General features: G+C 35.6%; 1 protein-coding gene across 2 annotated transcripts in view; it reads right to left on the bottom strand.

The window, feature by feature from the left end:
* The window catches only part of LOC109814626 (lysine-specific demethylase JMJ29), a 33,499-nt gene that overhangs the window by 14,843 nt on the left and 6,083 nt on the right, over positions 1–12,573 (bottom strand). The window contains exon 9 of one of the 2 annotated variants that reach the window (XM_083071076.1): positions 11,105–11,224. In XM_083071076.1, the coding sequence (XP_082927202.1) occupies positions 11,105–11,224 (120 nt within the window). Of the gene's footprint in view, positions 1–10,969; positions 11,225–12,573 lie in introns of those variants that run through there. The other variant, XM_083071075.1, reaches the window with a different exon arrangement.

Here is a 12,573-nt window from a genome sequence, read left to right as displayed (position 1 = left end):
CCTTAGTCCCTCAAGCTTCCTTCACAAGCTTAGGAAGTGGCCGAACCTTCTTCAAGAACTTCTCCTCCATTGAAGCTTCTTCAAAGGAGATTTCAGAGTTCTAAAGGTGTCAACCTCAAGGAGCATCTCAGTCCTTGCATGGAAGCTTGGAAGAACAACAATCTTCTCCAAGTGCTTCCATCATTTTTGGTATCTAGAGCCTAGTGCTCTTGAGGTTTTGTTTCTAACTTGTTTTACTTGAATCTGTGTTGTATCTTCCTTCTATTAGATGTCTTCTTATGTTTGCTGAATGGATCTAGATTTTATACACACTTTGATGGATCCAAAATGTCACATAATAAGTTTGATTCATATTTTCTTGTTCTTCTAATTCTTGAATCAAACCGGTTTTGTTGTGCTTTAGGTTCCTATACTTGTGCGTTTTTTGTTTTTGCTTGAGTCTTCTCCATTCATTCACATGTGTCCGTGATTGGACAACATTCATTGAACAGATTTTATTTTTGAATCAATTGTTTTGTCATAGAAGTCATGTGTAGTCCTTTTATTTGTTGAAACTTCCTAGACTAGCTTGTTTGACCTAATTTTTTGCTTTGTGTTGTTGTGTCCAAAACTTTTGTGTATTTTCTTATTAAATATGAACCTTACTATATGTGCTTTTGCTTTACATGTTTGAGTTCTTAATTTGCTATAAGTTCTAGCAAATTTCTTAGAGTTAGGTTTCTATTATGTCTTGTTAAAAGTTTTGTCAAAAAAATTCATAAACACTAATTCCTATTAGGTTTTCCTTGAGTATTTTGTGTGGCTGAAACCTATTGCAATCTTTTGAACCTTAAAACAAAGACAAAACAGAGGTATAAGTGTTCTAAATGCATGAGAAACACAAAAGAATGAGTGCTTAAAAAATTTGACCTAAAAACATTACAAAATTGAGAAGCACTAGTGAAAACATGCTTGTGAACACCTCTTGTTTTGTGTGAAAAATTTGCTGCAATTTTTCTAGCCTAAGGCCGAGATCTATACTTGTTCAAAAGGCATCTAAACTCCTGATTAATCAAAGAAAAAGAAGTGAAAAATATTTTGCAAAAATAAAAGAAAGAAAATAGCAAAAGAAAAAGCCAAAAAGGAGTAAAAAATTTGTAAAACTAGCTCTCGGTTTTGGTGTGTGTTTGCTTACATATTTTTCGGTCCAGCCACATAAATTGTGTCTTATTTTTGTTTCTAATCTTAGCTTTTGTTTTGTAATCCATTCTAGTGCCTTTGATAGGATATTTTTTGTGTGCTAGCTTTCCAAATTAGCCTTAATTGTTGCTTGTCATTTTTGTGAAACTCCTTCTAGTTTGTCTCATTTCTTTCTACCATTTGGTGTAGCCATTCTAAATTGTGCATTTTCAGCTTTTACACTAATACTCCAGTCTTGAAGGTGGTTGAGTGCTTCTTAAAGGTGTAGGAGGCCAAGTCAAAGGAAATCAACTTGAAGGCTTTGGTGGTTGCTTAGGGAGTTTGTTCTTTCTTGGTGGCAAGACTCTTGAAAACACCTAGGAGTGACCAAAGTCAAGGTTGCTTCTAAAAGAGGAGTGAAACACCTTGTGAGGTTGCAGCTTGGTGGCTGGATTGGAGCAAGAAGGAACCAAATTATTTGTGAAAATTTTTGTGAAAATTTAGAGACTAATTTTAGTGACGGAATTTTCAGTTTCTAAAACTTGTTTTTCCTTACAAAATTCGTCTCTAAAATTTATCTCTAATTAGTGGCTAATTTGTTTTCTTTGAAATTGAGTGCAGCCACTAATTTCATTTGAATGTGAAGACATTTCATTTGGAGTGTGAATTTGCATTTCATTTGAATAAAATTTGAATTTCATTTTCTTGTAATTTTTTATTTGTCATTTTTTGTACAATGCCTTTATTAAGGAGTTTCTTTGAGTGCCTTTGGTGTATCTCTATCTCTCCTTAAGAGTTCTCATAGTCATTTCGTTTAGTACTTGTGAGATGGTCCTTGAAGGTCTTTGGTGCCTTTCAAGCTCTCACCTAGGTTTAATTGCTTTCAATGTCTAATTTATGTTTTCTTGTCTTTAAGTTTTCAAGCTATTTATGTTTTAAGCAATTTATGTTTTCAGTCATTTAAGTTTTCAAGCAATTTATGTTTTCTTGCCTTTATGTTTTCAAGCATCATATAATTGTACACTTAGGCACTTGTTTGTTATTTTTCTTTGAGAAAAGATCTTTGTGAAATTGTTTTATGCAAGACAAAAGTACAAGGGGGTTTAGAGATTTTTACTTGAAGAGGCTTGGTTATTAAGTGGTTCTTTAGTAGCTCACCTCCCTCCAAAATTTAATTTGTACTCTTAGACCTCCAAGTGCCAAGTCTAAAGCACTTCAAAAATCTTATTTTCATAAAAACTATTTTTGTGTGAAAAAAAATCTTCTTGAATTAAAATGTCTCAAAATTCCTCCAATAGTGAAAGTGATGGCTCTCCAAAAAGTCTTTCATATATCACTAAAGAGCTCAAATCACTTAAGCTATGGAAAAAGCAAGAGTCCATTCAAAGAGAAAAAGAAAAGATTGAAAGAGAAGGACAACTTGCTTACCTTGAGGAAGAATTGAGAATTTTAAGACAAGAGGAAGAAAAATTGAAAGAAGACATGAGAAAACATAGAAAAAAGAGTAGGAGCTCACATTCCCAATATACATCCCCTAATGAAAGCATGAATCAAGGGGATCACTACCAACATACTCCTAGGAGGACCACTAGGCCAAGGGAAGTCAAAGTTGACCTCCCACAATTCTTTGGCAAAGATGATGTGGAGTTATACTTAGATTGGGAAATGAAAGTTGAGCAACTCTTTGCTTGCCACAGGGTGAGTGAAGAGAGAAAAGTCCCTCTGGCTACCCTTAGCTTCCAAGGGCATGCCATGTATTGGTGGACAACTTTAGAGAGAGAGACGCCTCCACAATGATCCTCCAATTCAATATTGGAATGATCTTAAAAGTGCTATGAGAATGAGGCACATTCCCACCTACTATGGGAGGGAGCTTATGAATAAGCTCCAAAGGCTCCAACAAAGGGATTTGTCTGTAGAACAGTACAGGCAACAAATGGAGCTTTTAATGATGAGGGCATGCATAAGGGAAGAAGAGGCTACAACTGTAGCTAGATTCTTGAGTGGTCTTAATTTAGAAATAAGAGACCAAGTGGAGCTACTACCCTACAGGAACTTAAATGACTTGGTCCAACTTTGTGTAAGGGTAGAACAACAAAAAATGAGAAAATGTTATAAAAAAGATAGCTCCCACTCTTCATTTCTAAAGAAAGATTCCAAGAAGGAGGGAAAAAATTTTGAGAAAAAGAAAACCTTTGAACCCTCCAAGAATCTAACAACAGAAAAAGATAAGGGAAAGGGAAAGGACACTACACACACTAGTTCTAGGACTAGTGATATTAAATGCTTTAAATGTTTAGGGAGAGGCCACATTGCCTCCCAATGCTCCATAAAGAAGGTCATGATCATGAGGGGGCATGACATTTATAGTAGCCAAGATGAGGCTACTACTTCCTCTAGTAATAGTGAGGAAGAAGCAAGTGAACAAGAGGAAGGTGTAGAGTCTACTTTTCCTTATGAAGGGGAGCTCTTAATGCTTAGGAGACTCCTCAACAACCAACCTAGTGATACTTTATCACAAAGGGAGAACATTTTTCATACTAGATGCAAAGTTTTAAACAGTGCATGTTCTCTCATTGTTGATAGGGGCTCATGGTGCAACTGTTGTAGCACTAGGCTGGTTGATAAGTTGGGCTTAACTACTAGTCTCCATCCTAAACCTTATCAACTCCATTGGATTAATGAGGATGGTGACTTAGCAGTTGACCAACAGGTAAAGGTCAAGCTTTCCATTGGGAATTATGAAGATGAGGTGCTATGTGATGTAGTACCAATGGAAGCTTGTCATATCTTATTAGGAAGGTCATGGCAATTTGATAAGAAAATCATGCATAATGGCCTTACTAACAAGATTACCTTTACACATAAAGAAAGAAATTTGTGCTTCATCCTCTTTCTCCTCAACATGTGGCTTAGGATCAAGCACAAATGAAACTCAAAAGAGAGAGTGAGAAAAGATTTCAAAAAAAAGAGGAAAAAAGAGAAAAAAAAATCTGTGAAACCTAAGGACAAAGAGAAATCTAGGGAGAAAGGAGTTCCCTCCCTAGCTAGAGGTTGTTACTCAAGAGAAGAACACTTCTAAACAAACCCTCTTGATTCAACAACCCTCTTATATCCTTCTCTGTAAAGGAACTCTTTCTTGCACTGCCACATCTAGTGGACATGAGACTTTACCTATGGGGGTCAAAGTTCTTTTAAAAAAGTTTGATGATCTATTTCCTCCCGAGGGTCCAATGGGCCTTCCTCCTTCAAGAGGAATAGAACATCAAATTGATTTGGTGCCTGGGGCTAGCCTACCTAATCGGCCTTCCTATAGGACCAACCCCCAAGAAACAAAAGAAATTGAGTCTCAAGTCCAAGAGTTGTTGAAGAAGGGTTGGGTTCGAAAGAGCTTAAGTCCTTGTGTTGTTCCAGTGTTGTTGGTTCCTAAGAAGGATGGCAAGTGGAGAATGTGTTGTGATAGTAGAGCCATCAACAACATCACTATGAAGTATAGACACCCTATCCCTAGACTTGATGACATGTTAGATGAGCTTCATGGAGCCATCATATTTTCTAAAGTTGATCTTAAAAGTGATTATAATCAAATAAGAATTAAAAGAGGGTGATGAATGGAAAACCGCTTTCAAGACCAAGTTTGGATTGTATGAATGGTTGGTGATGCCTTTTGGACTCACCAATGCTCCTAGTACCTTTATGCGTCTCATGAATCATGTTCTAAGGGATTGTATAGGTAAATTTGTTGTAGTTTATTTTGATGATATTCTCATATATAGTAGGTGCCTAAGTGATCACATAGGACACTTAAGGAAAGTTTTCAATATTCTTAGGAAAAGTCAACTTTTTGGTAATCTAGAGAAATGTACATTTTGTGTACATAGTGTTGTATTTTTAGGTTTTATCATTAGCAAAAAAGGGGTTCATGTGGATCTCGAGAAAATCAAGGCCATCCAAGAATGGCCCACTCCTAAAAGTGTTGGAGATATTAGGAGCTTCCATGGGTTGGCAAGCTTCTATAGGAGGTTTGTTCCTAATTTCTCCACACTTGCCTCCCCATTAAATGAGTTAGTCAAGAAAAATGTGGAATTTATATGGGGAGAGAAACAAGAAAATGCCTTCATAGCCTTAAAGGATAAGCTCACCCATGCACCTCTTCTAGCTCTTCTCGATTTTTCAAGAACTTTTGAGCTAGAATGTGATGCCTTTGGGGTTGGCATAGGAGCGGTTTTGTTACGGGGTGGACACCTTATTACTTATTTCAGTGAAAAACTTAAGGGTGCCTCTCTTAACTATCCTACCTATGGCAAAGAGCTCTATGCTTTGGTTAGGGCCCTTCAAACTTGGGAACACTACCTTATTCCCAAGGAGTTTGTCATTCATAGTGACCATGAGTCACTTAAGTATTTGAGGGGTCAAGGCAAATTCAATAAAAGGCATGCTAAGTGGATAGAGTTTTTGGAACAATTCCCATATGTGATCAAGTACAAGAAAGGGAAAAATAATATTGTGGCTGATGCCCTTTCTAGGAGACACACTTTGTTGATCTCCCTTGGATCTCAAATCTTGGGATTTGATCACATTAAGGAATTATATTCCAATGACTCAGAGTTTTGTGAAAATTATACCCAATGCTTGGTTAAGCCTCAAGGAGGTTTCTATATTTCTGAGGGGTACTTATATAAAGAAGGACGAATTTGTATACCCCAAGGATCTATTAGAAAACTCCTTGTAAGAGAAAGTCATAAGGGTGGTCTCATGGGGCACTTTGGAGTTGAAAAGACTCTAAGCTTTCTAAAAGAAAAATTCTTTTGGCCCCACATGAGAAGGGATGTTGAGAGGTTTTTCTCTAGATGTATAGCTTGTTTACAAGCAAAGTCTAAAGTAATGCCTCATGGCACTTATACACCCTTGCTTGTTGCTAACTCTCCATGAGTTGATATTAGTATGGACTTTATTTTGGGCTTTCCCAAGACCCAGAGAGGCATGGATTCGATTTTTGTGGTAGTGGACAGATTTAGTAAAATGGCCCACTTTATACTCTGCCACAAAATAGATGATGCAAGCAACATAGCAAGACTCTTCTTCAAGGAAGTGGTTAGACTTCATGGTCTACCCCGAACCATTGTTTCAGATAGGGATACTAAGTTCCTTAGCCATTTCTGGAAAACTCTTTGGAGTAGGCTAGGAACTAAGTTACTTTTCTCTACTACTTGTCACCCACAAACTGATGGGCAAACAGAAGTAGTTAATAGATCCTTATCTACAATGTTAAGGGCAGTCCTTAAGGGTAACCATAAGTTTTGGGATGAGTACTTGCCCCATATTGAATTTGCTTATAACAGGGTAGTCCATAAGACTACCAAAATCTCACCTTTTGAGGTTGTATATGGTTTTAACCCTCTTACTCCTTTGGACCTAATACCCCTACCAGATTCTTCTCACTATTTTCATAAAGAAGGGGTATCTAGGGCTGAATTTGTTAAGAAATTACATGAGAAGGTTAAAACTCATATACAACAGCAAAATGAGAGAACTACTTTAGAGAGAAGCAAAGGAAAGAAAAACCTCATTTTTGAGGAGGGAGATTGGGTTTGGCTTCATTTGAGAAAGGAAAGATTTCCTTCTCAAAGGAAGTCTAAACTCAACCGTAGAGGTGATGGTCCCTTCCAAGTCCTCCAAAGAATCAATGATAATGCCTACAGGTTAGATCTTTCCAATGATTATGGAGTAAGCAACACTTTTAATGTGAGTGATCTTATTCCCTTTGCAAGTTATGATGAGGAAGATGAGCCTACAGATTTGAAGACAAATCCTTCTCAAGAAAGAGGGGATGATAGATCATGGGCCAAGGGCCCAGTCACTAGAGCTATGGCTAGAAGAATATAAGAAGAGTTGGACCTCTTGAAGACTAATGGGCTTTCCAAGCCCAAGGTATTCTTCATACCAAATGCATGTAATAACAAGGGTCTCAATTTTTCAACATTAGGATCATATAGCCTTTTCATAATTTGTCGACTAAAATATTCATCGTTTAAATGCAATCGATTTTTATCGAGTTTAGGGACAAGAACATTGTACATACGTAGCATGCATCAAGCGCACTACTTTCATATCCCTAACAATCCCAAGAATAGGTGCGGGTAAAATAAGCCCTCTAAATCAAATGAATAGCATTTAATAGGGAGGCAACGCAAGAACCTAGCATTTCCCCAAAGCCATTAAGGCTAGAGGAAAATATGAAAAGGGATACATGTCAACCGTTTGATGCACAAGCATGGAGCCAGCCAATAAAAGCATCCCAAATACCACTCATACACTCTCACGTGCACCAAACTCGATACCACCAAACGAACCACATCCCGCATTCCCAAAGGTATGCAAGCAAATGGAACATCAAGTGATCCCAAGTTTGGCATTGCTAGGCATGAAAATCTACAGGACATATATAAGGCTTTCTTACCCTATATTTTTCTCATGGTGAATAACAAATGCAACGAATAACAACTTTCTACTTTTTGACATCAAGTTCAGGCATAATCACAGAAAGATCATATACCATATTCATCATTTGCCAAATAAAACACTCATCATGTAAATGTAGCCGACTTTTATCGAGTTCAGGGACAAAGTCAAATATATAAGATTTTAATACCCTATATTTTCCCACCATGAATACCAAATACATCGAATCATAACCGTCTCTATTTGTCGACATCAAGGTCAAGTATAAAAAGATCATATACCTTTTTCATCATTTGTCGACTAAAAGATTCATCATTTAAATGCAACCGATTTTTACTGAAGTAAGGGACATGGACAAATATATAAAGTTTTAACACCCTATATTTTCTCACAATCAATACCAAATGCATGTAATAACAAGGGTCTCAATTTTTCAACATCAGGGTCAGGCATGTTCATAAAGGATCATATAACCTTTTCATTATTTTGTCGAATAAAATATTCATCGTGTAAATGCAATCGATTTTTACCGAGTTTGGGGACAAGAACATTATTGTACATACGTAGCATGCATCAAGTGCACTACTTTCATATCCCCAACAATCCCAAAAATAGATACGGGTAAAATAAGCCCTCTAAATCAAATAAATAGCATTTATGATAGACCATGGGCCAAGGGCCCAGTTACCAGAGCTATGGCTAGAAGAATACAAGAAGAGTTGGACCTTGTGAAGACTAGTGGGCTTGACAAGCCCAAGGTATTCTTCACTTGGAATGCTCTATCATGAAGAGAAGGCCTAGTTCTACTTGTGTATATTGTACAGTTTATACATAGTCTCTTGTATAGGTTATTTTTGCATTTGTATTTGTGAGGCACTTTATTTGTTTTTTCTAGTGTTTGTATATTGTTTTTAAGGTAGGTTACTTGGAGAGTTTAACTCCATTTAACCTCCCTAGTTGATACATTCATTTTGTATTTTTTCAGTAGAAAAAAAGGGGTGGCATTTAGCAAAGCTAGGGAGTGTGTTTAGAAATTGGGCCTGAGTTGGGCCTAGGCAAAATTTTGCATATTGGACTCATTTTGCTCCTAATTTTTCATAGATTTGATTTAGCTAGGTCTCATCATCATATGATGAACCTAACTAAACCAAATCAAGAATTTTCAAATTAAATCATGGAGCAATTTGATCCAAGGCCACCTAGCTCATCTTCTTCCTCCTTGGCCGAATTTCTAAGTTACACCTCTAGGTTTTTGAAGCTTGCCTTGCAAGCTTCTAAACCTTAGTAGGTTAAGCTTACCTTACCATGGTTCTTAAGTGAACCATGGTCAAGGTTAGCTTATCCTACAAGCTTGCTAAACCGTGGGAAGTTAAGCTTACCTTACCATGGTTCCTAGTGAACCATGGTTAAGGTTAACTTCTCCTAGAAGCTACCTCTCCCTATATATTTGTAATTACCTCTCATGTACTTACTTTTGAACATTTTGAGAATAGAAATCAGATTTCTCTCTCACTCAAGAGTCCCCAAAATCGTAGAGAACTCTCTCTCAAAGGTTTCTCTCAAAGGTTCTTCTACCTTTGACTTGGTTCCTTAAGCTTCTACAACAAGCTAAGAGTAACCGAATCACTTCAAGTACTTCTACTCCATTGGAGCTTGCTTCAAGGAGTTTCGGACTTCATTCCAAGGTTTCCTCAAGAGTTTCTTCGGTCCTTGCATGGAGAACTTGAAGAATCGACATTCTTCTCCAAGTAGCTCCATCAATTTAATAGGTAGGCAATGCAGGAACCGAGCATTTCCCCAAAGTCATAAAGGCTAGAGGAAAATATGAAAAGGGATACATGTCAACCGTTCGATGCACAAGCATGGAGCCAGCCAACAAAAGCATCCCAAATACCACTTATACACCCTCACGTGCACCAAACTCGACACCACTAAACGAACCACACCCTGCATTCCCAAAGGTACGCAAGCAAATGGAACATCAAGTGATCCCAAGTTTGGCATCGCTAGGCATGAAAATCTACGGGACAAATATAAGGCTTTTTTACCCTATATTTTTCTCATGGTGAATAAAAAATGCAACGAATAACAACTTTTTACTTTTTGACATCAGGTTTAGGCATAATCACAGAAGGATCATATACCATATTCATCATTTGCTAAATAAAACACTCATCATGTAAATGTAGCCAACTTTTATCGAGTTTAGGGACAAAGTCAAATATATAGGATTTTAAACCCTATTAGGCTCACGAATTTAAATATGAAAAGGGACAAAGTGTAAATACCCATCTTTGTGCCCCAAAATAGTCCTCTAAGGCAATGACACAAGGAATTAGTGAAGTTTTATGGCCTAAAAGAATTCTAGAAGAGTTGTAAGAATGTAGAAATAGTATTGTGATGACTACAGCACTTGAGTGAAGGGTGTCAAATCTGGGCAGAATTAGGGATGTAAATAAACTCATCCTCAGATATACACAATTAAAATCCATTGTGGATTTTAAATGAATAATTAAATGAATGTCCGCTTAATAATGGGATGGACACAAATAATTAGGTATTCGTACTTGTGAGTACCCGAACTTTAAAAATATTAAAAATACTCTAAATTATAAAGTAGTTAGTTTAATTTATTTTTACATGTGTCATAATTAGGTATTTCTTCCTTCAGAACACCAAAAATCCACTATGGATTTTAAATGAATAATTAAATGAATGTCCGCTTAATAATGGGATGGACACACATAATTAGGTATTCGTACTTGTGAGTACCCGAACTTTAAAAATATTAAAAATACTCTAAATTATAAAGTAGTTAGTTTAACTTATTTTTACATGTGACAACTTATTCCCTCCTATAGCTACCTACGTACCTATATATATATATATATATATATATATATATATGAGGAGGGTTCAAACGACACCGGTATAACTTTTACTAAGTGTTACACCGCTGAATAACTTTATATTAAATGTGAATTTTGTAAATCTAACCGTTAGATGGAAAGTTCATATCTCTTAGATCATATATGTCAAATTTTGTTAAAATTGAACAACAACTTGAAGGTAATCAAAGTGTTCATATTTTAGTATATTTTGAAATGTATATATTACGTCAATTTTTTTATATGAGAATGAAGTATCAAATCATCTTAAATTAATATAAAATTTGATATATATAATCTAAGAGATATGAACTTTCAATCTAACGGTTGAATTTACAAAATTCACATTTAATATAAAGTTATTGAGCGGTGTAACACTTAGTTAAAGTCACACCAGTGTCGTTTGAACCCTCCTATATATATATATATATATATATATATATATATATATATATATATATATATATATATATATATATATATGATAAGCTCCTTGCTCATCAAAGACTAACAACAAAATAAGAAATGTTACATCTCAAAACAATGGAGAAGAAAATAAGTGCAAGAACGAAATCAAGAATAGTAGTTTGGCATACCTCCAATTTGTCCTCAATAGACCTATGATTTATTGGAAGTGTGCAGAATTCCTCTGGCAAACGAAAGCACTCCCCAACATTTTCAGGAGACACAAAATCCATCGCAACCTTGATACATGACTACAAAAGGAAAACATATATCATGATGTTAACATGGAGAACATTTTAAGGATTACTCTAAATAAATTAAATCAATCCACAAAATGTATGTTGGTGATTAGGGGCTTTAGTAGTATATAAGAAATCATAGATTCAAAACATCATGTTGTCATTGTCTTACAAAATAAAAATAAGAATTACAATAATAAATAATAAAAAAAGTAATCCGATAGAACTCATGAGTCGAGACAAAAATAGCAAGGAAAAAAAGTAAATCCTTATTGACTGATAGGAAATATCTCCCGATTCTCCCCAAGAGACTGATACACACTCCAATATTTCAAGAGGTCTGGACCACTCTTCACAACTTTCAAACTCCTCAAAATTCCCCTAATAGTATCCCATTATTCCCCTTTTATATTAAGTAATTAGTTTACATTTTATAACAGAAGAACTAAGCCCATCTAGCAGCAGCCCAACTACTTCCTTTTAAAATACATTTCCTTAATTACATGATTGCTATCACTAAACACCCCCCCCCCCAAACAAAAAAATAATAATAAGCTTTGATTCGTAGTTCGCACCAGTGTCTATAAGGACAGTCACCTATTGGTTACCAAGAGTTGCCCATAATTTAAGAGCCCTTTTGGGACTGATGCTAGCCATACTATGAACTATGAAGATCTAAAAGCACCAATGTCTTCTCTTCCACTTTTTGCATATCCCCTTGATCATCCATTGTTTCTTATAAAATTAATACCCTGTAATGCTTATTCTTACATGCACATTCACGTGAGAATTTCTCATCACAGGTAAAACACAACCCCCTCCTCAATCTTTCTTGATATTTGACCTCTGGTAGCAGCCAGATTTTTTTATCATTGTTCTCCTGAATACCCTCTGCTCTTTTAATTATGGATCCAGTTGCAGGATGTGTTTTAGGGAAGAAAATAGGACAGATCTTAATAGGAGTTTATGACCTGGCATGCTTAAAGTCTAGTCTGGCCTGAGTTATTAATAAAAAAAGTCAAGTTTAAGCTTAAAAAAAAAGGCTATTTATTTAAAAAAGACAGGCTTAGACTTAAAAAAAAAGTCTATTAGACCTAATAGGACAACTTATTTATCTATATAATACAATAAAAAAATATACATATTACATTATTAACAATATAATTAAATAAATTTGTAAAACAAAAAATCAAATTATCAATATTTTTGACATTTCCTCTGCATTTAAAAGTTTCACATTCCTTGTTCTTGCAAAATCAAGAAATTGAAAATAGGAACTCTAACAACCACATATTCGGACGAAATCAAAAAGTTTTACATCTCCACTACAATTTGTGGATAATATTTCTCTTTGATTCTTG

The sequence above is a fragment of the Cajanus cajan genome, chromosome 3 (assembly GCF_000230855.2).
Source record: "Cajanus cajan strain Asha chromosome 3, NIPB_CcT2T_4, whole genome shotgun sequence".
Classification (NCBI taxonomy): domain Eukaryota; kingdom Viridiplantae; phylum Streptophyta; class Magnoliopsida; order Fabales; family Fabaceae; genus Cajanus; species Cajanus cajan.
Note: the sequence above shows the minus strand (reverse complement) of the source record. Positions and strands in the feature narration are given on the sequence as shown.